Raw genomic sequence first — 27,612 nt, 5'->3', positions numbered from 1 at the left:
ATTTTAAAACTTTATGCAGTTTTATATTTACATATCTAATTAAAAGATATACAGTAAAACAAATGAGAAATATTATATGAGCCACTTAAAAGTAACTTTTTATAGCTGGTGTTTTAGTGATTTCTGTGAATATATCTCCTCAAGTTTCCACAGCTGTCCAGCAGGTGTGCTGTGTTTAAAGCTGAGCAAGGTTTAAAATAAAAAGCCCTTCGTTTTTGTTGTTGTTGTTTTTGTTTTTTTAATCGAATGCAACGACATTCAAACGTTAAGATTTGGTTACATTTATCATTGTTCGGCGAATTTTCACATTCACACAAGTTAGGGTGAAATATTTTCTCATGCAAATTTTACATCGAGTTCTTGTGAGATTTCGTTAATGTGACAGTGTACACACTTTAAACGTCTTAAGATACACTTTAACGTAAAAAAAAAAAATTATACCTGACGCACAAGTAGCTCCATCTCAGGTGAGTTACTGGACAGATCAACCAGAGATTTGACATTTATTCTCATGCCAGTAATTACTGAAGGGCCTATGAGAAAAGAATGTGTTATATTAAATTCAACTCTCATGTTGTTCCAAATATGGATGACATTCATGGTTACAGTTGACTAAAACTGAAACCATAAAATCTAATTACTAATAAAATAAAATATAAAGAACTACACTTATTTTATTTCAGCTAGTTTCCAAGGCAACATTTCTCATTTTCATTTAGTTTAACTAGATGAACTAAAATAACTAAAACTGAAATAAAAATTTTGAAAAACAATAGAGACATTTTTTTACTTTAAAAACTAATAAAGATGACATATACATACTTTCATTGTATGGACAAAAACACTTAAATCTTTCATCATAGTTTTTTCTCTCTTTGCATTCTTTAAGTCATACATTTTGGAACAACATGAAAGTAAGTAATTAGTGACCATTTTATTATTATTATTTTTGGTTGAACTATCCTATTTAAACTAAAGATCACTCTAGCAAGTTCATGTCTGATTCCATAGTAGTAGGCTGACTAATATTAATTTGTGATATTATACCAACTATAGTGACCAGCAACATATGATATAATGATATTGTACCAGGCTGCTGAGTTGATGGTGCAGCAGTCATTGGCCAGTTGTCTGTCGGTGGAGCTGATGTTGTTTCTGTTGTTGTAGGATCAACTGTATGTAACAGAAATCAGGTTTGTCAGTGGATATGAAAGTGATTTAAATTTAAAAAAATCAATATTTCAGCATTTTATCCATTATATCCCGAAATGAATCAGAGTAAGGACTTAGATTGACTTTAACACAGCAATGTGTTCAGCCTCAGCCAGCATAATAAGATTAATTGTCCATTATTTTTGTCACTTTGTGGAGAAGTAGGAGTTTGATCAGCCACTCACCAGTAGTGCTCGACTGTCCCACAGAAAAACACAGAAATCCAACAAACAGGACGCAAACTTTCTCCATGTTTCTGATCTTTAAGGAGGAACGTGTCTGAATAAACGTTCAGTGGCTCTTCTGGTTTCTAGGCTGTCTGAGGGCGGTCTGCGTCTCATGGGTTTCCACGAATAATGAGGCTGAACACACCCCAGCTCCGACGGCACAAACACAAAGGAAGTTCATCTGATTTCTGATTTGTTCACCCGATACCTTTGATTTCTCACGGGCCAAAGCATTTATTGAATGTAGGGTTTTATTGTTTCTCTCTTGTTGCTGCCATTTAACACAATCAAAGTGAGTAGTAAAATAAAACTAGACCTGAGTCTGTACTCAAAAGAAAAATCTCAATAATCAAACTGTGTGTTTACAGTAAAGTCTAAAAGTTCTCTTTGAAACATAAAAAAATAATTTTAAACAACCAAAGCCGTTTTAAAGAAACACTGAATTGAAGTAATTAAAAAAGAACGGTGGTACTGGTGTAGTTAGACATAACTTCTCTGGTCTTCAGAGAGACTGGTGTCTGCTTCTGTCTAAGGGCTTTTGCACTTGCTGCTCCTGCTGCTGCCAGCGCTGGGTGGCTGAGATCCTTGTGGGGACGTGACGGAGAGGCTCAGACCCAGGTCCAGTGTCTTCACTGCAGGGGACGTGACAGACTGGCTTCTGGGACTGCTGCTGGCTGATGGATTAGAGGGTCTGGTGTGTATGTGGGGCACATAAGAAACCAATCAGGACTTTCCGCATTTCATGCCTATTTGTCTGGTTTAAACTGTCACACTTGACTGGATAATTTTGCTGTAATAGGAGTAGATGCATATGTGGGTTATAAATCACAATAGTTTGTGGATAAAAGCATGATAATGTGAATACCGATGGAGTGAAGCAGAACTGCGGGCTGAGTTGATCTTTGAGCTCAGACGGCTGGATGGAGTGGAAGCGGGAGAAGGCAGGGACAGACCAGCCTTAAAAGAGGAAAATAACCACATTAACCATTAGAGTTAATAAGTAACCGCAATTCTATGAAAAAAGCTAGTAATTACTAAAGCAAGAGGAATTCCTCTGATAGCTGACACATCTGTAAAAATGCAAAACTGTTTAAAAGTTTGTGGTTTATTTTATTTGTGTATTTATTTGAAATTGAACGCATGCTTGCCGAATCAAACTATTGATTTCTTCCAAATAAATAATCATTTAATTTCTTAACGTTACATTTTAAATTTTTACCATTTACAGTTGAAAAGTGCAATTAACTTATCATTGCTTCTACTTTCAACCAATTTGTTGTTTTTACAATGCTGCATGTGGTTTATAAATGATGAAGAGGAATTGTTCTTATAGTGCTGTACCTGCATAAAACGTATCTGCAGTGCAGATGACAGGTCAGGATTCTCCTCCATGGTTTCCAGGAGCATCTTATTTACGCTTTTATTAAAGTCTCTGAGTTCTCGTAGCTCTATGTCACGTTCCTCAAAGGTCTTCTCATTGGTGTTTTTAGCAGACCGAATTTCCCTAGCATATTTGGCACACTGTGAGATAAGAACAATAGTTTCGAGATTAGGTGCTCAAACTTATAATGGATAATCACAACAATATCGGTATAATTAGTCATTACTGGCCATACTGTGTGTATATATATATAAAAATACAGGAGAGAGACATATTAGTAGAGTTTTCACACTTTTTTTAAGTAGTGGGCATGTTGTCACAATGGAACCTTCAATTTAACAAGCTTTTGTAAACTTTTTACTTTTATTATTTTGGTTAAATCCAATACTTATTGAAAAAACTATTTGATGATGAATCTGAAAAGATAAAGCAGGAAAACGGCAGGATCTGTGAGGGCGATCAGACCTGTTTGCTGGCTCGATTGAGTTTCTCCTCCTGAGAGAGGATGTCTTTGTTGAGAGAGAGCACATGGGATTGAGTCCTCTCAACACTCTCATTCTGGACTGCTTCCTCTTGAAGAAGACCATCCAATGTGTGGGACATGCTCTGAAATATGTGGAAAAAACATGCTTCATGGACTATCATCTAAATTAATTGTTTTTTAATGCACTTCAAAATAATAATTGTTATTACCCAACCAGACCTAGCTAATTAACCTTAAGATTTTCACTTTTAATAGGGCAGGTTTGCAGAAACCTGTTTGACCTGTTGTGAATAATGATGTCAACCAGTGTTTTTACCTCTTATGTTACCCAGTAACATAAAAATGAAAGCGAAAGAACAGTGTTTTACACTGTCTGTCTGGAGGAATGATTATGTGAGTAGAAATATTTACCTCAATGTCCTCCTGCAGTTCTCGGATTTGCCGTTTCTTGTATTTGTATTTCTCTTCGGCTGCTCGTCTCTGCTCCTCCAGCTTCAGTTTCTCCTGGTGCGCAGGACCTACAGTGAGATGGAGCACTTCTCAGTTTACAATGAAATTCTGTGATTACATACATTGCAAAATTCCAGATATTGTTTATAAGTTAAATAAAAACCTGCACAGTGTACATACCGCAAACAAGTGACATTTGCCAAGAGGTATGGCTTAAGCTAAATATATTTCATTTGAAAACAAGTTGTCACGATTGCAGGTAGTTTAGAAACATGAATGAGAATGAAATAAGAGACTTTCTTTCCCTGCCACTGATGGAATTGTGAATATAATCAAAAATGCTGGCAGTAAATTAAGGCATGGTCAGAATTTAGTGAGAAACTTTGTAATACAATAACTTGATAGCCCGAATACATTGAAAGATAAATAGTTGGTATTCCAGGTGTGTATCATCACTATACATTTTCGTGGCAAAAAAAAAAGGAGATAGAGACAAATTGTTTGTAAACTAAAAATTTGAACCACTACACAGTAACCATAAACGTAACATGGAACAATGAACAGAGAAACTGAGAATTTTGGAAAAGAAAACATTTAAATTTAAATGTCCCACATCCAACCTCAGGGAGTTTTAGTCGCAATGACACAAGTTTTTGTGTCAATTATTGCAAAAATGGAGAAAATTAATAAAATGCTGCCATTCGTTTTGTAAAACAGCTAAAGATTTAAGTATAATTTTATACACATAATGTCTAATGTTTTAAAGTTCGACTCCACACTTTGCTCATAGGAAGTGACATAAAATGACGCATCTCACTGAGGTTGGGTTGATCAATCAGCCTTGGGTTCACTGGACAGATTTCCAACTTCAAGCAGCGTTCCAGATATTACTTCCAAGTAGGAGGTGGGAAAAATCCATATTTTGAGTTGTCTGGAACGCAGCATATAATAAGCTGAGGAATGATAACCAATGAACCAAGGAACAGGTGTGAAACTAATAAGAAACCATGGTAACAAATGAGTGCGAACTCAGGCAAAGACAGACAATGAAATCCATAACCTAGAAACTAAACAGAACATAATCGTGTGTGACACATGTAAATGAATAACAGTGTTGCTCAAGCATAGTTACATCTGTTTCCTCATTCTTCACAGATAAGTTTATCAGACCACTTTAACATCAGAATCACACATCAATGCATTGTGGGAAAGTGGTGACATTAGTGATGAAGAATGTTGTAAGAAGCTGACAATGAGTTATGGTGTATGAGACTGACTTAATGAACAGAGAAGGCCTTGACAATAGCTGAAACATTGCATGTTATTTAACCAATTAAAAGTAGGGCTGTGAATCTTTGGGTAGGCAGCGATTCGATTCTATTCACGATTCATAGGTTTTCGATTCGATTCAAGAACAATTTTTGCAAATTTAGAACGATTCAATTCGATTCGATTCACAATTAAATTCAATTCGACTCGATTATAACGATTGCGTTCTTTAAGTGCATTCACAGGATTATTTCAATGCTTCCCCTAAATTCTTTAAATGCTTAGTCAGGTGGCAAATTACACAGCAGCCTTAAAAAAAAACCTTTTGTCCATTGTTAAATGCTAGTTTAATGGTGCTATGGCATGACATGGCATAAGTAAAAATGTATGTAAGCCAAGATTTAAAAAAATAGCTTTAAAAGTATTATGTATCAACTAACATTTTGTCACACCAGGGGCGTAGCCATCATTTCTGAAGTGACAAATGTCAAATAAAATCATTTTATAATTTTTTTTTTTATGAATTCTCTTCTTTTTTTATTACTTTTAATTTGCTGTAAGAAATCAAATACACTGCTCGACAATAATACTTTGTAATTGATAATTTTTTCCTAATTGCAATTTTATGATTGTTTTATATAGGCTACTACATTTATCTATTATTTTAATTTTCTGCACAGAAAATATACTTTAGCCTATAGTTTCTGTACTGTAATAAATGATATGTCAATTAGCACTGCATCATTCGCAAATTTTATTTATTGTGTTTTTTTTTCTTAATGTTTCATCAGTTCATTCTGCTTTTATTCAGTTTAGCTGCAGATATAGCCTGGCACGTCTATGAGAGCGAGATAACTTCTCTTTCAGTGTGTAAACTTCTTTATCTCATTTAAATGGTATAGTAGCTGTTGTAACTTTTCCTCTCCATCATCGAATGATTCTGAGAGAAAACGTGCTCAATGTCTGTTTCTATAGCAACAAACGCTACTTTCATGCATCTGATTTTCAGATAAACCTTGCGCTCTTGTTAATGGTGTGGTTATTTTAAGTGTTTCCCTCATATTTTCGGTTCATCAGCATTGTTAAAACACATTTATCATTCACAGGAACTGTGCATAGGATTTAGACACTTTCTGCTCCGTCCATGCAATAAATACGCAGCTTTCGACTGCTCAGGTAATGTCGTCAGTATGCAGAGAGCCATTAACAAACTACAGAAAAGTAAAACTACTTCACTTTAGTATTACGGTCCATGAGTTCTATAGATCGCAGGTCTGCTGCGTCAGAGAGGAACGGATCCTGTGACAGTCACAGGTGCTAAACAGTGGAGCGTGTGAAGGACAGATTAGAGGCACGATTCACAAACACTCTTCAAGGTCTCCATTAATTGTGCGTGTAGTAATGTAATGTGTATATATTTTGAAAGCACTGAATCACTATAGAAATCACGATTAATTCGATTCTTAGTGTTTTAAATTGATTACTGTCCGAGATCGGCGATTCAAAAATCATGTTTCAAGATCGATGCATATGAATCGTCAGGGTTTGTAATCGATGCATCGAGAAAATGAGTGAATCGTTACACCCCTAATAAAAAGTTGTAATTCTTTAAGAGTGAGTGTTGCACCATTGTACTATTTACAAGAGTTTTTGTTTATTGGTTGAACCTCCTCTTTTGTTGGTATAACATGTAAATACGGAAATATATTAGGTGAAAGACATGAATGTACTTACTGGACTCTGTGACTTTGGTCAGGGCTTTGCGATAGCTTGTATTGCAGTTGTTGACGACCTGCAGGGTGTTCTCCAATGCATGGATCTCTTTCTCTGTCTTGCGGATTTTGTTGTCCAAATCATCCCCTTGCCGCTGGAGTTCTTCCTTCTCTTGAGCTGCCTTCAGGAAAAGTCCACAATTTGTTAGATATTGAGATCTCTGGAGTGGCAATGTTCATTCTGATATGAAAAAGTCACGAGGTAGAAAAGCTTTGAATTCAAAAAGACCCAAGCTAGTCTTCTTCTTCTTCTTAGATTTATTCATTTGAACCATTTTACACTTTAATAGACTTTAAAATTTAATATTTTCTTGTGTTTTCTGAATTTTCAGTATCATTTCTCCAGTCTTCAGTGTCACATGATCTTTCAGAAATCATTTTAATAAAAACAGTCATGTACACTTCACTAAGCATAACATCACACAGTATTGATTACAGATCTAAGCCTTTTTTAGGAATCTGATGCATCGAGCAATATTCATTATTTTACTCTAAATCTACTTTGGACATGATGGAGCTCCATACATCTATTTGGCAGAATAAAATAAAGAGGTATTATACCCTTATAATGAAGTAGGCCTGGGATTTCTCCTCTTCTCCCTCTGGTGCAGTCAAAGAAACAGTCAGGATCTCATACCTTTTCCTCATCTTGTCAATTTTGAACAGTCTCTCATTCACCGCAGCACTGAGGGCATTTGTCACAACCAACAGAGTGTAGAAAATAAATTGTATATATATATATATATATATATATGTGTATATATACATACACACACACACACACACACATATTAAATATATGACATGAAATAAATGCAGTTCTATTTTTTTCTGTTTTTTTTTTTTAAAGAAAATATATAATTTCTATAGCACAGTGCATGCATAATTATTAAGCACGTTGATATTCTGATCATATTTTTTTCAAAGCATATTTTACCAATTCCAAACAACATCAATTTTAATAACTATTATTACATTTATATCTAATTATGTATAAGTGATATAGACTTATAATTGTCCATGAAGGCTGGAACAGAAAAAAAAATCTTATATTCAGGTGTGCATATTTATTAGGTATCAGATAAGATTTAACTTATTATTAAATGCCCATGAGAAGGATGCAATACTAGAATGTGCAAAGTTAAGACATGACCATTGGACACTAAAATGCTTATTGGGTCAGCAAGGTGAGAAAAACTGGTGGAGACGAAAAGACACATTAACTGCTAAAGAATTAAGAATTAATGTGAAGAATTGTGTGCAAAAAAACCATCAGGAATCATTTAGTCTCAAGTGCCATTTTTAGACCATATTCAATCCTGAAAATTCTGTCTTGCAGAAATGGACTAAAAATTAACTCCCAACACAGAGCCGAGGATAATCTAATTGAAAGGACATTGCTTATAAAGACAGGATAAAAAGGGAACTGAGGAGATACACCTGGGAACTAATCAACAATTAAGGAGACAGAAACTGGGTCACAGGGAAAAAACACACACAGACAAGTCCAATGTTCTGACATTTCACCCCTCTCTCAGAAGGTGGATCCTTGCACTTTAGGCAACAACAGGAAGAGGCGTAAGTGGGAACTTGGGAGAAGGCTCCGGTGGAGGACGGAGCCCCGTGAGGGGGCCGGCAGACAGAGACCACAGAGGGAGGAACCAGGGATGGGACGAGGGAGGGAGGAACCAGGGAGGAAACAGGAGGAGCTTGGAGCAGGAGGAGTCCAGCTGGACCCAGGCCACAGCCATAATGATGGCCCAAGGTGGAGCTAACAGTGGGAGGAGCCAATGAGGAGGAATGGTCATCGACTCCAGAGGGGCCGACCAATGTCGACGGAGCAGGTGGAGGAGGAGCCTGAGGCGGAGACAGAAAGCCACTGGAGGACACTTTCTAGGAGCAGGCACTGGAGGATCGGAAGTCCCCTTAGGGCTGGATGAGGAAACCAAGGACAAGGAGGGATGGACGGGACAAGGGGAGAAGATGGAGAGAGTAGAGGGGGCAGTTCATTTTCCAGTTCCAATTCCCAATCTATAAGATCATTTTGGCCTTGTTGGAGCTCCAAATTCATCTCAACCTCAGCCGTGGTGGAGGGAGCGAAACTCCACTCTGCACTCACACCGTCCACGGCTCTCTCCCTTCCGGTGGGCCCTGAAGCCGACTCTCGCACCTGGTCGGATGGGTTGAGCTCTGCCTCTCCCTCATCGGTGGGCTCAGGCTTATGCTCCATAGCGTAGGGTCGGATGGGTTGAGCAGGATGGCTCCTCCTGCTCCAGCAGGAGGAGGAGGAATTCAGAGTGAAGGAGGGGATCCATGAAACACAATGGAAAGAACAAACAGAGGAGAGACATGCAAAAAACTGTTGTAAGTCGGTTCTTCTGTCACACTACTGTGCCGGAAGGAACACGGAGCCAAGGATAATCGTAAAAGTCTTTATTAATCCAACACAAGGGTAACTCCAACATGGAAAACAGGAGGAAGACACAAATAAGTTACTGGTAGACCCGACAAGACTGAACTGAAAGGACATTGCTTAAAAAGACAGGATAATGAGGGAACTAAGGAGACACACTAATCAACAATCAAGGAGACAGAAACTGGGTCACAGGGAAAAAACACACACAGACAAGTCCAATGTTCTGACAACAGTTCTCTTTTTTGGCTCCTTTTACCTGATCCCTAAAAATTATGTACACCTTAGAGGTTTTGTGCTTCCAGCCTTCATAGACAATTATATATCACTTATAAATGCTTAAATACAAAATGAATAGTAGTAAGTAGTCGTAAATGATGGTATTCATTTATTTCAATTTGATTTATATATTCATCTTAGTATAAATCTATCTTTTAAGGCCACACTACACATTGAAATCATTTTAAGACTCCATTAGTCAGCAGTGTTTTACCTGAGCCCTTGTCTCTCCTGTTCAGTGAGCTTGATCTGTTTAGAAAGCATCTCTCGGTGCACACGGATCTCCTCCTCTCTCTCTTTCATGGCTGTTTGCAGCTGCAGACGTCTCTTCTCCAGGCTCAGCACTCCATCTGCTCGGTCATACAGTAGATCTCTCAGCCGCTGCACCTCCAACTTCAGGAGACCTTTCTCCACCATGCTGTCCTGAAGGGAGGAGACGTACACACGTGTGAAATGGACACAAATGAGCTTTGTTGTTCTATCCTATTTTTCACTGCTGACATTTTAAAAAATGCCTTTGCTATATTATGTAATCTGCAATAGATGAAAAATATTTTTGACATTTTATTAGTTAATGAATTGATAAAAAGTGTTGATGGTGTGGGAGATTGTGTGGAATATAAATTCTGTTAATTGAAAAACTGATAATTGAAGGCATTATCAAATTTACCAAAAGTACTTAGACAAGAGTTTTGCAAATTTCTGTGGCTTTACTGAATAATTCTGATTCTTTCAGGTTCGATCAAGTTATTCACCTGTTTTTTGAGCCTGAGTTTCTTCTGATCTTTCTCAGAGTTGTCAATGAAGAGTTCCAGCTCATGGATCTTGGTGGTCAGTTCTCTTTTTTCAGTTCCGACCTTCTCTGTGTCTTTCCTAACGCAGCGGATATCATCCTGAGAATATGTTTCACAATCAAAAGTAAAAAAAAAAAAAGAAGAAAAAATTAGATTAAAGTTTTAGATTGATAAGATATTTTAATGCTTTTAAAGTCTCTTAAGCTCACCAAGGCTCAATTTATTTGATAAAAAAAATATTGTCAAATATTTTCACAATTTTAAATAACTGATTTCTATTTGAATATATTTTAAAATGCAATTTATTCCTGTTTTGGCTAAACTAAATTTTCAGCATCATTACTCAAGCTTTTGTGTCACGTGATCTTTTAGAAATCATTCTAATATGCTGATTTGCTGCTCAAACATTTATTATTATTATTATTATTATTATCAATCTAAAAAAAAAATTTTTTTATAAGTATAGAAAGTTCAAAAGCATTTATCTGAAATAGTTTGTAACATAACTGATCTAAAACTCTTAAATGTTAAGTTGTGTGTATATACACATATATAGTGCAGTGCACACTCGCACCTGGAGTTTCTTCAGCTGTGTGCTGAGGGTGGTGGCTGTCCTATTCTTTTCCTCTAGAGCTTCTTCCAGATCAGAGGCCCTCTTCTCCAGAGCTGCCTTCTCCTCTGTGTTCACTTTCCCCTGCAAATGTAAAGTCTTCCTCTCCAGCATCTGGATCTGAAAGTCCTAGATCAAACAAAAGAACACCACTCAAGTCATTTGTCAACTTCTAGAAAGCAACCATCCAGTTTGTGTTAACTGGATGATAATAACTATTTGTTAACAGAGACGTGGATCTCTTGCCTGGTTGGAGACGATCATCTGCCGTTTGAGCAGGTTCTGGTCCAGTTTGCTGAGTCTGCTACCCAGGTTGGAGAGAGCGGCCCGGCTGGCGCAGATCTCAGCCGCGATGTTCTTCTCTTTATCACGCATTCCCTGCAGCTCCTGACTTTTTCTGAACATCAGCTCTCTCTGCCGGAGCAGCTGAGTATCGATCTCCTACACAAACAGTAGCATAAAATTGATTACAAATATAATTAAAGACAAACATGGAGACACTGTCTTCTCATACATCCTAAATGTTTACTAAATCGTATTGATCAGTCTAGGATTATGCACTAATGCTTTATTAAATAATAATTATTATTATTATTAACAAATACAATATGACTTGTAGATAAATGGAAAAGTTGGAACAACTTTCATGAACAGGTCATTATCAAAAATGCTTAAAATTTGTAGTTTATGTACGATCAAATAATAAAAACTAAAAAAGTATATGTATCAGTCGATATTGGATAATTTCACATTTCCACTACTTTAAACATTTAGGTTACGTTTGCTGAAAAATTTACTGTACTCAAAATGTCAATAGTAAATGTAATCTTTAGAAAACTTGGAGACGAATATCCATTTTTCATACTGTAAATTATAATATAGTGATTACTAAAATAATTTGTAGAATGAGAATGATTGATTTTAGTTTTTAGTGTTTTATTTTATGACAAAAAAAAAATGTGTTCATGGGCTATGGACTGCAATAATGAAATGTGTGTTCTATTTTTTCCAAAACTTTGCATGAGGGTTATTAATGGTCATTAAAACTAGAACTATTAAAAACATATTTAATTAATATGAAGCTGAAATGTGACATTAAATATATAAAGAAATTAAAATTAGAAATGTTGCTTTGGCAACTAAAACTACTAACTGGAAATAAATAAATAAATAAATAAAAATTTAATAGAATAACACTTTAATAAAAATAAATTATACCTAAACCTAATATATAAAAATAAAATATATATAAAAGAAAAATGACAAAATAGGAAATATAACATAATGACTAATTAAAATAAAACATTTAAATTAAAGCTAATTCAAAATATGAATGAAAACTAAAATCTATATAATAATAATAATAATATACTGCATAATTCTACTCCTGGACACTGAATGGTCGATAAATGGCACACAATATAATAACATTTATAAAAACAGAAAGAGAGAGAGAGAGAGAGAGAGAGAGAGAGAGAGAGAGAAACTCCTTTTATTTATGAGCCATATGGCTATTCAGTGCAGAACAAAATGATGCCCAGATTGGCAGTGAATTGCTGAAGAGTTAAAAGAAGTCAAAGTGAAACTTACTTTGATGTTCTGTTCCTGTTCTTTACGCAGTTGGTCCATCTGTGCTGCTTGTTCTTCACCATCCAGCACCGCCTCCATCACCAACCGCAGCTTCTCCTTCAGAGCAGAGTTTTGCAGCTTTGCCTCTTCAACTCTACATAAAAGAACTGCATATATTACTACAAAGAATCTACATTGTTTATTCAATGTCAGATCTGACTTTAGGCACCACACTCAGTGTGTTTTGTTGTTGAAGAACTTGTTTTGTTCTGTTTGTTCTATTCTACTGATTTACCAGGAATGGATTTGCTTATTAGATGTGAGTGACAGAACTGAGGAAAAACAAGCCAGAAAGTGACTGCTGGACTGAGTAGCCGTCTGAAAAAAGAGAAAGCATTACTTAGCTATTTTGTTCTGAATGTCCTTTTTCATGCTGGTTAACTGAGATCTGGTGGTCTCCACATCTGTGGCTGTTCGGTCTAAAGTTCCCTTCAGCACATCCACCTGAGAGCAAAACACCACATTTGAGTAGTTTAACAAAATTCATAAATACATTTACACTTCATTTACATGAAAAACTGATTTATTAATATGTACTGTAACAAAAAGATGTACAATAACATGGTACACTAATATTATAATATGATAAAACCATGGTACGCCGTTCATCGTGGTAGACTTTGATCGGTTTCTGGGTCATAAGCTTGAGGACAGTGGAGCGTGGAAACATGGATTTAGGAAATGAGCTGCGGTGTTGCGAAGCTTTGGTAGACCCACCTCATCCTGCAGACGTCTTTGGTTCCTCTCCTCTACCTGGTGCTGCTGCCTGAGTCGAAGCGCTTGACGTTCAGCCGTGCTTATATTCCTCTCCAGCTCCTTATTGTTCTCTATCTCGCGCTCCATGAAGTCCTTCCTCTCTTTGAGCATATCATTCTTCTCTCTAATCACTTGGTTCACCTCTGTCTGCGACTAGAAGATCAAGTGATTGGCATTCAAAGTTGAATAAACCATTTTCTGAATTAAACTGTAGATATTGAGATTTTAATGCTTCTCGGTAAAAAAAAAAAAGGTTTTCATCTAAAGAAACACTGTGGATTTATTCATGTGTTTGTATGAAAAGAGTGCCATCTTCAGGTTACCATGGCACACTGCTGTATCTCCTGGTCTCTTTTTCTCATTTGTTCAATGGTGTTCTCCCACTGGCTGATCATCTCTTGTCTCTCAGTGTGAGCCTGACGAAAGCTCTCGGCTGTCTTGTCAAGAGCAATCTGCATCCCAAAATACAAGTGCATTTGCTAGTCTAAAAGCATGATCAAATCCTAAAAATGTTTTTTCACAAAACGTGAGGGATCAAGAAAAACATCTATCACCTGTGCTGTAACAGTCTCAGTGACTTCACTGTCCAAGTTTTTTCTCTTCTGGTTGGCTTCAAGAGTCAGCTTCTCAATGTTCAGCGTCAACTCCTGTTTCGAAAGGCAGACATTGAGCCAGTTGCATAAGCATAGCCACTATGTTAAGACTGTGTCTTAAGAACTAGTTTGACCAACTAGCAGTTAGCCAAGAGGTCATTTAGTCTTTCTTTAATGATTCAAATTGGGCCAATCTACCATTTTGTAATTGTCTTTATGAAAAGTTATGACCAGTCTTTAAGAAAACAAAGTAGATGACAAAATATTTAAGACTAGTCTAAGCCGTTTATGAAGCCAGCCAATTACATTAACTATAAACTTAACAGCACAGCACTTAAAAAAAAAAAAAAAAAATTGTAAAATATTTGCCATACAAGTGAGTGAATCTCATGCGGGAAAAAAATTATATTAGTTAATTAAATAAAATAATAACAAGAAAATAATAATAGATGATAATAATAGAAAACAACAATAAAATAAAATAAAATAAAATAAAATAAAAGCAAGGACATCTTAGGGGAAGTTAGGGGAATTAGGGGAAGTCGTGGCCTGGTGGTTAGAGAATCGGACTCCCAATCGAAGGGTTGTGGGTTCGAGTCCCGGGCCGGCAGGAATTGTGGGTGGGGGGGGAGTGCATGTACAGTTCTCTCACCACCCTCAATACCACAACTGAGGTGCCCTTGAGCAAGGCACCGAACCCCCAACTGCTCCCCAGGCGCCGCAGCATAAAAAATGGCTGCCCACTGCTCCGGGTGTGTGCTCACAGTGTGTGTGTGTGCACTTCGGATGGGTTAAATGCAGAGCACAAATTCTGAGTATGGGTCACCATACTTGGCCGAATGAAAAAAAAAAAAAAAAAGTGAAGTGACATTCAGCCAAGTATGGTGACCCATACTCAGAATTTGTGCTCTGCATTTAACCCATCCGAAATGCACACACACAGAGCAGTGAACACACACACACACACTGTGAGCACACACCCGGAGCAGTGGGCAGCCATTTATGCTGCGGCGCCCGGGGAGCAGTTGGGGGTTCGATGCCTTGCTCAAGGGCACCTAAGTCGTGGTATTGAGGGTGGAGAGAGAACTGTACATGCACTCCCCCCACCCACAATTCCTGCCGGCCCGGGACTCGAACTCACAACCTTTCGATTGGGAGTCCGACTCTCTAACCATTAGGCCACGACTTCCCCGTCGTGTCTGTCACTTCACTTCACTTGTGCAAAGCAGCCTCTTACATTTTCCTTATGACAGCCGAACTGGCAAAGTGACCCGACTCAAAGATCTGATCCTGCCACTGTTAGTAGGAACTCACTCGAATCTTGCTCTCGTCCTGCTTGGCGTACTTGATGATGGCCATGGTATCTTCATCCTTGTGAGCTGATTCCTGCAGCCAGGCCTCCAGGGTCTGCTGATCCCAGTTCAGCTGACTCCTCAGTTCATCAAGCTTCTGAGTGGCTTTAAAGATGCTGTTCTGTGAAGATGATTAACAGAATTACATTAGGTTTTTAATCACATTATAAAATAACATAATGTGTACAGTACAACTCAAACATCTGGAGTCAGAAATATTAGAACAGTAATACTCTTACAATTCAAAATTAATGTTTCTTTTTTTAATCTAGTTGAAATTTAAATATTGTCCAGTGATGTCAAAGCTGCACTTTCAGCAGCCATTACAAACATATCATTCTGATATGCTGATTTGCTGCTCAAGAAACATTTATTAATAATATCAGTGTTGAAATGCATAGTTTTTGGCATTATAAATGTCTTAACTATTACTTTGCATCAATTTAATTTCATGAAAAAAAAAACTTACTGACCCCAGACTTTTTAACTGTAGTTTGTTTGTATACATTTGTAGTCTGTGAGATTACAGCTCCATAAGGAAACAAGATGCATTGGGGGGTGAAAACATTTGAACATGATGAAGATGGCCAAATTTTTCTTATTTTGTTGAAATATATATTTTTTCCATTTAGTTCTGCCCTTCGTAAGCAACAGAAGATACTTGTATGTGTCCCAGAACACAAATTAAGTAAAAATTTACCTTGATCTTCAAATTCCAAAAGTTTTCACCCCCCCCCCCAGCTTAATGCATCTTGTTCCCTTCTGGAGCATTAGTGAACGTTTGAATCTATTTTAATAGTTGTGTTTGAGTCCCTCAATTGTCCTCAGTGTGAAAAAATGGATCTCAAAACCATACAGTCACTGCTGGAAAGGGTTCAAATATGCAAAGATGCTGGAAAACTGAAGAATCTGCAGGACCTTAAAGACTTTTCTGAAGAACAGTTCTCAGTTTAACTGTTCAGAACAAACAAGGGACTCATGCACAACCATCACAAAACAGAAAGATAGTCGTGGATCATCCAGGTAACAGCATACATTATTAAGAGCCAAGGGTTCAAAAACTTTTGAATGGGGTTATTTGAATAATTGCAGCAATTATTTTGTGTTGTGGACTAAATGTAAAGATCTTTTATGTACAATATCTTACTAAGGACAGTACTAAATAAAAAATAACATGCACTTGGTATGATCTCTCTTATTTTGTTAAAATTATTCACATTTTCACAGATTCTGCAAGGGGTTCCTAAACTTTCGCATCCCACTTGTATACAGACAGTGATGGTTTCTTTCTAGTTCTGTAAGAGCAGGTTGTGTTTTATGGGTGGTGTGTGTGTCTGCTGCACCTCTTGTGTGTTCTTCTTCTCATTCAGTGTTTTCAGCTGATTCTCCAGCTGACTGATCTCCTGCTTCAAGCGGCCTGTCTCTCGCTCCGCCAGGGCTCTGAAATGCACCTCTGATTCAGTCTCCTTCTCTCTGGCTTTGCACAATGCCTGAACACATTCAAACGCCGCATCTTAAAGAATAAATTAATAAATAAAAAAACGGAAGAATCAAGTTCCTCCACAATAGTCTCTTTAGTTAACGTTAGTTAAGTTACCTGAGTGTGGGAAACCTCTTGCCTTAGATGTGTGAGGTGTTCAGTCAAGGCATTTATCACATCCTTGGTTATATTTATTTTGTTCTCGAGATTTAATTGCTCCTTTTGCTTCTTCTGAAGCTGTGTGGGGGGGGGGGGTGAATGAGATTTACAAACACCTCTTTTAAACATCAGTTATTGTGATATAACGTTAGTCAAGTAATATGAACTTCTCACCTCCTCTTCTAATGCTTTATTCTCTGCGTCAGCTACTGGGATGGCAAACCCCGCGTCCCAACCAACTTCTGCTAACAGGGTTTTAGACATTTTGTTGTTTCAGAGACGTTCAGGGGTAAAAATTAAACGGCTCGATGATATTAGACCGACTAACGTTAATCATTTAAAAACGCCGTAGTTTATCGTTGTGTTTTCAAGACTTGTATCCTAGCAACGACGCTAAATATCGACGTGCCGTATTCGGCCGTTAGGTGACGCTAATTAAGATTTTTTTTTTTTAAGAAAACGTCTTTCTAAATACTACACAGGATTTATCCAGTTAATCATGTTTTTAAAGATTTCAACTAAACATTTCATTAGTAAACATTTCACTAATCTTTAACCTGTGAATTTTGAAGATTTGCTGGTTTGTTTTAATGTGATTTTTAAATTTTCCGAAGGAATTTTTTTTAAAGATCAGCATTATTCAGTTATTCATTTTACTAGAAAAGTATCACATGCAAAACACACTTTTCAAGGTTTTTTTTTTATGACGTTCAATTATATAGAAACCTGGATTTAAAAAAAAGTATGAAAACATGTAATGATTTACAGTTTTTCTCAGTCGCTTTGGTACATTTCTCCAATCAAACTCACAATTTGCAAAACAGTAAGTGCATTTCTCAAAACAACTCGTACAAATAGCAAAACACCATGGATTACATGCAAAAGCCAGTCTCCTGCTCAAAATCCTTAGTTAATCGCTCAAAAATAAATATCTGTGTCAATGAACATGTGAGTGCCATCAGAATGACAAGTCCTTGTGTCATAGTTTATGGATAAGACAAATTATCTTATCAAATTATCTTATTATCTAAGTCAAATTGCTTAGTCATGTTGTCAATATAACAGTGTACTCTAGAGGGATGTTATGATGTAAACTATGGCAACTTTTTTGGATGACAGTTACTGTATTGAACAGTATGCCATATGCTTATGTATGCCATATATCCATTTCAAAAGTAGAAATTTACACATTACTGTATGTGGGATATTGATTGAAAGAGACTGGATAGAATTCCCAGTTACACTTTTACTAGTGGTCTGTCCCAAAAAAATTATAATACTGTAAAAAAAAAAAAACAATGTCACTGTGATATAGAAATGGAAAAATAAATATGGGCACAAAGATGAAAATAAGTCCATTTTCAGAATGTGTAACTCTTGTGTTGTCCTCTGTCTATACAGTATAAGCTTTCCAACTGAAGATTCATGAGATTAACCTTTGAGCTATTTCAGAGAAATGGTTCATCATTGGTTTATCATCTACATTCCCTTCATTAGTAAAGATTCACTTGCACAATTCATGCCAGATTGACAAAAAGTCTAATAATAATGTGTAAAAAAAAAAAAATGTGTGCAGTTTATGACAACTAGATTAACCATTTTGCATTTAATGACTTATACGATGAACTAAAGACCCGATGTTTTGGGGAGTAAGACTATTGCACAGAAAACTATATAATAAATATAGCAACATGACATTAGCAACTGATAAAGTAGGAAACAACAGAGAATTGTATATAATCATTTGCATGGATGTACCAAAGCATTTGCAACTTGTTCAAAGAAATGAGAAACTGCTTTTTTGATGTGCACAAGTGACACAATGATGTGAGAATTGAACAGGTAGTTTTGACAATTTCAATTCTGATCTGAGAAATGTACCAAAGCGACTGAGAAAAACTGTAAAAGCACTATGTATTACCTCGTTATTGTGCCATAGAAAAAAATACTATAATTCTTGAATTCTTAGAATTAAAGTTGTTTAATTTTGTGATTTAAGAGTTCCTTATAATGAAATATCAAATCAGACATCTAGAAAATAGTTTGGGAAATCATTTACTCACCCACATGTCATTCCAAACCTGTAAGATCAACTTTCTACTGGAGAACATAAAATATATTATATGATTTTATAACAGAAGTCCATAGTGGTTACAAAACTGTTTGGTATCATGTTTTGTGTTCTTTAGAACAAAGAAAGTCATACAGGTTTGTGACAACATAAAGAGGAGTAAATGATGATTTTAATTTTTGGGTGAATTATAAATTATTCAAATAACTTTAAAAGGAAGTTGCACTGCGTGTGTAAACACTCACTGAACTACCACACACACACACACACACACACACACAATATTTTCAAGGCCATTCGACTTTATTCATCAACTATAACCTGATTTTATTGTATGGATTATGTGACTTATCAAAGTGCTGAATGAACTGCAAACACAGTATATCAATACACCAAATGGAGTCATTCATCAAGGAAAACTGAGGTAATGTTCAAATTAATATTATTTCTAGGACTGTCAAATATAATATTCTCAGTTATTATGACCTATTGATTTAATCAAAACCAAACAAGCAAAGTGAAATCACTGTCTGGATATCAACAGACAAAGTACATTAAGTCACAATAAAAACACAAAAAGAAAGCAAACGTGACTCTGGCTTTTGAGACACCAGCTACTCTGTTTTATAAAAAAAGAGAGAACGATCAAAAAACTCTGACGTATAATTTTCATAAAAACCAATTGGAAAGAAACAAACATTCAAAGCAAGAATGCACAAGGAGTACTAAAATTAAGATCTTGACATTTCCTAACTGTATCTGTGACGGCTTGTTCGACAAACCGCTTCATCTGAAGGAGACCACTGAAGTCCCATGGACTGGATAAGATCCTGTATGAAGTCAAAACAAAAACCGGCCCAAAAAGATAAAAGCCCAAACCACCATTAGACGACTGAAGAGAAAAGATGCCTTTAATGTCTCTGGTTCGTATAAATGTCTCGGTCCTGAGGGCTTGGAAAAGGCAATGCAGATCTCAGTCCAGTCCTCTGTGCTCAGCAGAAGCTGTTTTTTTTTTAGTGAGGTCCAGATGGTCCTCAGAAGGAGTCTCCTTATACAGCTGTGCTCTTGGTGCCAATGTACTGTCGAGCAAACTCCACAAAATCGTCAATAAGTACTGGCCATGCTCCTAAAAAAAAAAAAACAGAAAACATCAGAAGTACGAATGCAAACTTCATTTTTAAATTTACTCACTAAATTAAAACAAGGACTGAGTCTAATGCTTTGACATCATAACCACTTTGTGAATGTTAACTAGATCTCTAAATAAATAAATAAATTATATATATAAACAAACACACATATATCTACTCAGTGCTGCTTGAAAGTTTGCAAACAGGTTTCAAAATTTCTATATAAATGTGACCAAAAACATCATCAGATTTTCCTGAAAGTAGACAAATAGAACCCAAACTAAAATATTTTCTTTGTGATTTATTTATTGAGAGAAATAATCCAGTTTCCAATATTGGTGTGTTGCAAAAGTATGTGTATCTCTAGGATTCGCTGTTAATTTGAAGGTGAAGTTAGAGTCCATGACTATCAGGTTTCAGTGTCTAACGTTTCATTTAAAGAACTGGAATCAATCAAAGTTTAATCAAGTCTGTGGAAGTGTACCATGGCACGAACAAAACAGATCTCTGGAGACCTCAGAAAAAGAATTGCTGTTGCTCTTAAGGCTGTTAAAGGTCACAAACCCCATCTCTAAGGCGTGTGGACTACAAATCCACAGTCAGAAAGATTGTGTACAAATGGAGGAAATTCAAGACTATTGTAACCCTCCCCAGTAGTGGTTAACCAATAAAGATCCCTCTAAAAGCAAGATGTGTAATAGTCTGCGAGGGTGCAAAGGAACCCTGGGTAACTTCTAAGTAACTAAAAGCCTCTCACATTGGCTAATGATAATGTTCATAATTCCACATTCAGGAGAACACTGAGCATCCATGGTGTTCATGGCAGAGTTACAAGGAGAAAGACACTGCTCTCCAAAAAGAACATTGCTGCCAGTCTGCAGTTTGCTAAAGATCATGTGGACGAGGCTGCAGGAGAAAGGTTTTGTTGACAGATGAGACCAAAATAAAACTTTTTGTTTTAAATGAGTAGCATTATGTTTGGAGAAAAGAGCACACTATATTCCAGCATAAGAACCTTATCCCATCTGTGAAACGTGGAAGGTGATAGTATCATGGTTTGGGCCTGTTTTGCTTCATCTTGGCCAGGATGGCTTGCCATCATTGATGGAACAAGGAATTTTAAACTATACAAGCAAGTTCTAAAGTAAAATGTCAGGACATCTGTCCTAGAACTGAGTCTCAAGAGAAAGTGGGCCATGCAGCAAGACAATGACCCCAAGCACACAAGAAGAACGCTAATGTTTTGGAATGACTGAGTCAAAGTCCGGACCTTAATCCAATTGAAATGTTGTGGAAGGAGCAGAAGCAAGCAGCTCATAGGAAAAAACCCACCAACATCACAGAGTTGAAGTGGTTCTGTACTGAGGAATGGGTTAAAAATATGTGCAGGACTGAACAGCAGTTACTAGAAACTTTACCTGCAGTTATTGCTGCATTAAGGAGGCCACCTCAGATACTGGAAGCAAAGATTCACATACTTTTCTAACTCACAGATATGTGATAATGTTTCTCAATAAATGAGAAAGAAAATATTTCTGACTTAATTGTTTGATTGGTTCCATTTGTTAACTTTCAGGACTTGAGCAGAACTGCTCATGTTTTGGGTCATGTTTATGCAGAAATACAGAAAACTGTAAAGGGTTCACAAACATTCAAGCATCACTATACTATTTCTGCTGTGACATTCAGATGATAGGGTCAGAAATTGGCATAAAGAACATGAAAGCATGGATCCACCTTGCCTTGTCTCAATGGTTCAGGCTGGTGGTGGTGGTGTAATGGTGTGGGGGATATTTTCTTGGCACACGTTGGGCCCCTTAGCACCAATTGAGCATTGTTTAAATGCCACAGCCTGAGTATTGTTGCTGACTATGTCCATCCCTTTATGACTACACTGTACCCACTTTACTGAGTTCACTTTACTCAAAGTTCTGCAGGCAAAAGGTGGTCCGACCCTGTACTAGCAAGGTGTACCCAATAAAGTGACCAGTGAGTGTATATAAACATGTAAAAGATGAATTAAGTGAAAGTAGTTCAAACCAACCTTCCTCATCGTAGTTTGACATATCGTCTGTGATCATTGTGCTGAAATCTAATAAAAGGTTCCATGTGTCTTTGGGAATGGATCGCTTATGATGCTCCTGTAATGCATAAGCAAAAGCAAACAAAACATTTTCATCCAGTTTTACAGTGATTAAACATTACTTTTACCAGTTAAGACTGGATTACGCTACACAACTTTTTGCCCCAATTGTCAGTCTGGAAACATCAATGATAATTGTCAAAAACCAGAGACAGTCTGCAGATTTAGTGTAGCCAGAGTAGACAGATATCACAGTGTTTCATGGGCACAGACTCTTTTTTTAGCATCACACTATGAATCCATCTAAACATGTTTGTTATTTTGAGCCTATTCTGTAACACGTATTAAAATAGTCATGCATCGTCTAGCAACAAAGTGCATGTTTCAGTGTTGTGTTTTTAGGGCAGCACTATCTGTTTTTCAGTTTGGTGATGCTAGATGAGCATTGATTTAAAAAAACATATTCAGGTTAAAAGTCAGATCAATAAAAAACTTAAAGCCATGAACAGAACAATACTCACCAATAAAAATTTGTTCCATAGATCTAGAAATTTAAAACGCCCAGCCAATACTAAATTCCAGTATGCAATTGCCATTTCTAGGTCTAGAGAAAAACAAAACAATAAAACTGAAAAAACACTAGTTAACTATAAATAAAAATTAAAGGAACAAATGAGGATGAACCCAACACATGCCTAAGCCCTTCTGTCCTGGATTCTTAGCAAAGTTGAATGTGAACTGATAGAAGTCTTTAAATTTCCCTTGGTCCTTCAACTCTTGCTCCATCCTGGGTAGCTGTGCTTTGAGTTTCTCTATACTGTCACACCTTGACAAAACAAAGGCAAAGATGTTTATTTTTAAGCATGTAAGTCACTGGATGAGGGGAAAAGATGATTCAGGGAGCTCAAATGTGATAAAAAAATTTTTTTACCCTTGCTCAGCCATGCCTTCCATAAATTCTTGTTTGGAGAACTCGCATTGTGTTGCTGCCCGAAACTTCCAAGCTATTAGCAGAACACTTACACTGGCTGGATCAAGTCCCAAATCATCACAGAACTGTTGGATTCCATCTATACCAATCTTGTTATCATCTTGAGGGTCTGTAAAATGAATACAATGCAAGACATTTTCTCACAGAAAAGTTACACAAAGCATGGTTAAGTGTGTTTGTAATAAAACTATTTTCTAACACACAAAACACTATTTTAAAAGTAATGATATGCTGCTCAATCCTTACCTCTGTACCGATTGTAAAGCTGTTCTAACTTCTTCCGGTCTAGTGTTCCCTTTAGGTTATGTATGTAAAGGTCGGGATTTTGGAAAAAGTTGTCTGTAGCAACGTCTAGTTTCCAATCATTCTGTGACAAACAATTCAATGCGGTTTTCTCATTTGACTGGGTAAAGATCATGAACTGGCGAACTTTATCCTTCTGAGAGGATTTCAGCTTGTTCTGTAAAAGGGAAAAAGCATAAAGTCAAATTCACGTAGTAAGATACAGCAGCATGTTCTTGTATATAGACCCAGTCTGTGTTAAGAATCTGTCTCTCAATGGCATATTGACACCAAATGGCATATGTAATTTTATTTTTAATGACTGGTCATAGAAATAATTTATTTGCTCTATACTAGCAAGTATGAATATAAGTTACATACCACGAAGACGTCATACATAACGAACGCTTGTCTACTGAACTGCCTTTCAGCAGCATTTGACACTGTTTGCATAAGGTTTTGTAACCGATAAACAAACAAATAATCCTATACTGTGGCCCATTAGTCTGGCTTCTCGTTTGCAGAATGAACTTGACAGCCCTGTTGTCCAACAGCTTTGACCTCGCTAGCTTCAAAGCTACCTGCTCTGTATAGCTGTCTGACATCAATTCATCAATAAACCCACTCTCCTGCTGGGTAGATTTAAAGGAATGTCGACGTCAAAACAGCCTAATATCTAAACGTGATTCGTCGTAGCGCGTCATGGGTATTTTGAGACTGCAACACACATTAGAAAAATAATTGTTTTGTTGTTGTTTTTACACATTTACCATGTTTGTGATTTCCAGACTCCCTCTTCCGCAATCCCTCTCTGCCCTGCACCTACTTCCGCTCATGCGCAGTGACACTTGTACGGCTATGCTCATATACGAAATACTTTTATTTATTTATTTATTTATTTATTTACGAACAGCAATCTGTATGAGGAAAATCTTGCTTCCACTTGTGTAAAAAGGAATTGTAATATTATATTAAAATGAATAAGCAGAATATTTGAAATATGTTCTATGAACAGGCTACTGAACTGAACTTCTGAGGCGTTTTTCTTTCTTATGATCTATCTATCTATCTATCTATCTATCTATCTATCTATCTATCTATCTATCTATCTATCTATCTATCTATCTATCTATCTATCTATCTATCTGTCTGTCTGTCTGTCTCTCTGTCTATCTATCTATCTATCTGTCTCTATATCTGTCTGTCTGTCCATTTATCTATCTATCTATCTATCTATCTATCTATCTATCTATCTATCTATCTATCTATCTATCTATCTATCTATCTATCTATCTATCTATCTATCTGTCTGTCTGTCTGTCTGTCTGTCTGTCTGTCTATCTGTCTGTCTGTCTGTCTGTCTGTCTGTCCGTCCGTCCATCCATCCATCCATCTATCTCTCTGTCTGTCTGTCTGTCTATATATCTATCTATGTATCTATCTAACATCTCTTCAACATCAATTCAAATGAGCTTTATTAGCATGACTATAAAATTTCACAATGTTGCCAAATATATAGGCCTATTATACAAACATTCTGGTGAATAAAAAATAAAACAGAATGCAAATGAATAAATAAATCTACACACATTTCCATCTCATCATAATGAAAAAATAAAGTAAATGAATACAGATGGAAAATGGAAAAAAGGGATCAGCATTTGTCCCTCATTTGATGGTAGGAGGATATATACTGTGCCGCCAGGTGAATAAACTTCTCTTTCTCTCCTAGAATATAAAATAGTTTTTCTATGTCGCTCGCTTACACTAGAGCTATTTGTTTGAAATAGGCATTTCTGATGTTATTATATGTGCTGCACTTTTTGAGGACCTCTGTGGCTCCGTCAGTGGCTCTCCAGCATTGCTTGTGTCGAGCCGTCTGTGCTCATTCATATTTTATCAGCAGCTTTATCTGAGGTCTTTAATACTGATAAGTGATAAGTCCTTGTGTCATAGTTTACGGATAAGACAGTCAAATTGTTTAGTCATGTTGTCAATATAACAGTGTACTCTAGAGGGATGTTCTGATGTAAACTACTGTATTGAACAGTATGCAATATGCTTATGTATGCCATATATCCATTTCAAAAGTACAAATTTACACATATTGTATGTGGGATATTGATTGAAAGAGACTGGATAGAATTCCCAGTTACACTTTTACAGTTCTAGTGGTCTGACCAAAAAACAAACAAACAAACAAAAAAAACCTTTACAATGCCATTGTGATATAGAAAAGGAAAAATAAATATGGGCGCAAAGATGAACATAATTCATTTTTTTAGAATGTGTAACTCTTGTGTTATCCTCTGTCTATACTGTATATGCTTTCTAACTGAAGATTCATGAGATGAACCTTTGGGCTGCCTCCGTGACGTGCTCTGCAGTTGTTTTTGTGTTTTTGTTAGTTTGTCCTGTCTTTAGTTATATTCCTGCAATCAGTTTCACCAGGGACGAATTGCTGGATATTCGGCAACACACATCTCCCGATATTTCACCAGTTTTCGACTATTCTGATGTTTTGCTAGACAGTCTTGTCGGCGGAGCGGCTGCGCTGATCACACGCTTCAAGAGGACGCGCAGGCGGGGAAAGCGAGCGGGAGCGCTCGTGAGACTCAGAAAACGCGGATTTCGAACGCTCTTCCCAACAAAACGGACGAACTGCTTCTGCTCTCTCGGACAAATAAAGATTTCTCTCACTCTGCTGCTCTGTGTTTCACGGAAACTTGGCTGAATGACACCATACCGGACAGCGCGCTCCATCTGCCGGACTTTCAGCTGTTTAGAGCGGATCGCGACGCAGAATCAACGGGGAAATCGCGCGGTGGCGGGACATGCTTTTACATCAATGAACGGTGGTGTACAGATGTAACTGTGTTAAAGAAGACGTGCTGCTCAAATCTCGAAACGCTCTTCATTAACTGCAAGCCGTTCTATTCGCTGCGGGAGTTTCATTCGTTCATTCTGGTTAGTGTTTACATCCCTCCTCAAGCGCACGTGAGCTCAGCTTTACAGAAACTTGCTGAGCACATCACAGAGATAGAACAACAACACCCGGACTCTGTTTTAATCATTCTTGGGGACTTTAATAAAGCCAATCTCTCCCGTGAACTGCCAAAATACAGACAGCATGTTACTTGTCCCACAAGAGACAGTAATATATTGGATCACTGTTACACAACAATAAAGGATGCATTTCACTCTGTTCCACGAGCAGCTTTGGGACGTTCTGATCACCTTCTGGTTCATCTTATACCGACCTACAGGCAGAAACTAAAATCAGCTAAACCTGTATTAAGGACTGTAAAAAGATGGACTAATGAAGCAGAGCAGGATTTACAATCTTGTTTTGACCTCACTGATTGGAGTGTTTTTGAAGCTGCTTCCACCGATCTGGACGAACTCACAGAGACCGTAACATCATATATCAGTTTCTGTGAGGATATGTGTATTCCTACCAAGACTCAACTAAATTACAACAATGACAAACCGTGGTTCACTGCAAAACTCAGACAGCTCCGTCAGGCCAAAGAAGATGCTTACGTGAAGGGGGACAATGTCTTGTATAAACAGGCTAAATACACACTGGAAAAGGAGATCAAAGTGGCAAAGAGGAATTATTCTGAAAAAATAAGGACTCAGTTCACTTCGAACGACTCAGCATCAGTGTGGAAAAGTCTAAAGAAGATCACCAATTACAAGACACCACCCCCCAGCACTGTGGAAAATCAACGACTGGCAGACGATCTGAACGAGTTTTACTGCAGGTTTGAAAGAACACCCATCACCTGCCCTGAACACCTCTCCACACAACCGTTCACACCAATAACAACTCCTGCAACCAACCCTGAATGCCTCTCCAAACAAACGTTCACACCATTCACAGCTCCTGCAACCCATCCTGATCACCTCTCCAATCAACCGCTCTCACCATTCACAACTCCTGCAACCAACCCTGAATGCCTCTCCAAACAACTGTTCACACCACTCACAACTCCTGCAACCCACCCTGAACACCTCTCCAATCAAGCGCTCTCACCATTCACAGCTTCTGCATCCCCCCTCTCCCCCACACCTGCAATACAGATCAGCGAGGATGCGGTGCGCCAGGTCTTCAGGAAGCAGAAAAGGAAAAAAGCACCAGGCCCAGATTGCGTTACACCAGCCTGTCTGAAATCCTGTGCTGACCAGCTGG

At 37.2% G+C, this 27,612-nt stretch overlaps 2 protein-coding genes across 4 annotated transcripts; both read right to left on the bottom strand.

The window, feature by feature from the left end:
• Positions 1-478: 478 nt before the first annotated feature.
• Positions 479-17,252, bottom strand: ccdc39 (coiled-coil domain containing 39). Of its 2 annotated transcripts, XM_059502353.1 has the most exons (22): positions 17,035-17,252; positions 16,819-16,938; positions 16,565-16,711; positions 15,184-15,342; positions 13,831-13,923; positions 13,600-13,728; positions 13,238-13,429; positions 12,861-12,964; positions 12,482-12,614; positions 11,138-11,332; positions 10,856-11,020; positions 10,243-10,380; positions 9,702-9,910; positions 7,357-7,480; positions 6,758-6,917; positions 3,716-3,822; positions 3,286-3,426; positions 2,781-2,960; positions 2,305-2,396; positions 1,398-2,130; positions 1,090-1,173; positions 479-524 (listed from the first exon to the last, which is right to left on the bottom strand). In XM_059502353.1, exons 1-20 carry the CDS (start codon positions 17,122-17,124, stop codon positions 1,968-1,970), a joined length of 2,841 nt encoding a protein of 946 aa, XP_059358336.1. In that variant the 5' UTR covers positions 17,125-17,252; the 3' UTR covers positions 479-524; positions 1,090-1,173; positions 1,398-1,967. The 2 variants fall into 2 exon arrangements, with proteins under 2 accessions (XP_059358336.1, XP_059358337.1); XM_059502354.1 differs by lacking the exon at positions 16,819-16,938.
• Positions 17,253-19,213: 1,961 nt separating this feature from the next.
• On the bottom strand, positions 19,214-24,293 carry LOC132096761 (DCN1-like protein 1). 2 transcript variants are annotated; one of them, XM_059502351.1, is made up of 7 exons: positions 24,188-24,293; positions 23,382-23,595; positions 23,076-23,244; positions 22,840-22,970; positions 22,666-22,748; positions 22,106-22,202; positions 19,214-20,057 (listed from the first exon to the last, which is right to left on the bottom strand). In XM_059502351.1, exons 1-7 carry the CDS (start codon positions 24,281-24,283, stop codon positions 19,981-19,983), a joined length of 867 nt encoding a protein of 288 aa, XP_059358334.1. In that variant the 5' UTR covers positions 24,284-24,293; the 3' UTR covers positions 19,214-19,980. The 2 variants fall into 2 exon arrangements, with proteins under 2 accessions (XP_059358334.1, XP_059358335.1); XM_059502352.1 differs by lacking the exon at positions 24,188-24,293 and adding an exon at positions 23,799-24,161.
• Positions 24,294-27,612: the final 3,319 nt, after the last annotated feature.

Source organism: Carassius carassius, chromosome 20, assembly GCF_963082965.1.
Source record: "Carassius carassius chromosome 20, fCarCar2.1, whole genome shotgun sequence".
Taxonomy (NCBI): Eukaryota; Metazoa; Chordata; class Actinopteri; order Cypriniformes; family Cyprinidae; genus Carassius; species Carassius carassius.
The sequence above is the reverse complement of the archived record's forward strand: the minus strand, read 5'-3'. Positions and strand labels throughout refer to the sequence as shown.

What these genes read in the sequence shown, in the direction of transcription:
- ccdc39 (XM_059502353.1), bottom strand. Translation starts at nt 17,124, where the DNA reads ATGTCTAAAACCCTGTTAGCAGAAGTTGGTTGGGACGCGGGGTTTGCC. An exon ending in AAGAGGTTTCCCACACTCAG is followed by an intron (nt 16,712 to 16,818) that starts GTAACTTAACTA and finishes GAATGTGTTCAG; the next exon opens with GCATTGTGCAAAGCCAGAGA. An exon ending in CACAGCTGAAGAAACTCCAG is followed by an intron (nt 10,381 to 10,855) that starts GTGCGAGTGTGC and finishes ACATATTCTCAG; the next exon opens with GATGATATCCGCTGCGTTAG.
- LOC132096761 (XM_059502351.1), bottom strand. Translation starts at nt 24,283, where the DNA reads ATGAGCATAGCCGTACAAGTGTCACTGCGCATGAGCGGAAGTAGGTGC. An exon ending in TCCAGGACAGAAGGGCTTAG is followed by an intron (nt 22,749 to 22,839) that starts GCATGTGTTGGG and finishes GTTTTTCTCTAG; the next exon opens with ACCTAGAAATGGCAATTGCA. An exon ending in GTCAAACTACGATGAGGAAG is followed by an intron (nt 20,058 to 22,105) that starts GTTGGTTTGAAC and finishes TTTTTTTTTTAG; the next exon opens with GAGCATGGCCAGTACTTATT.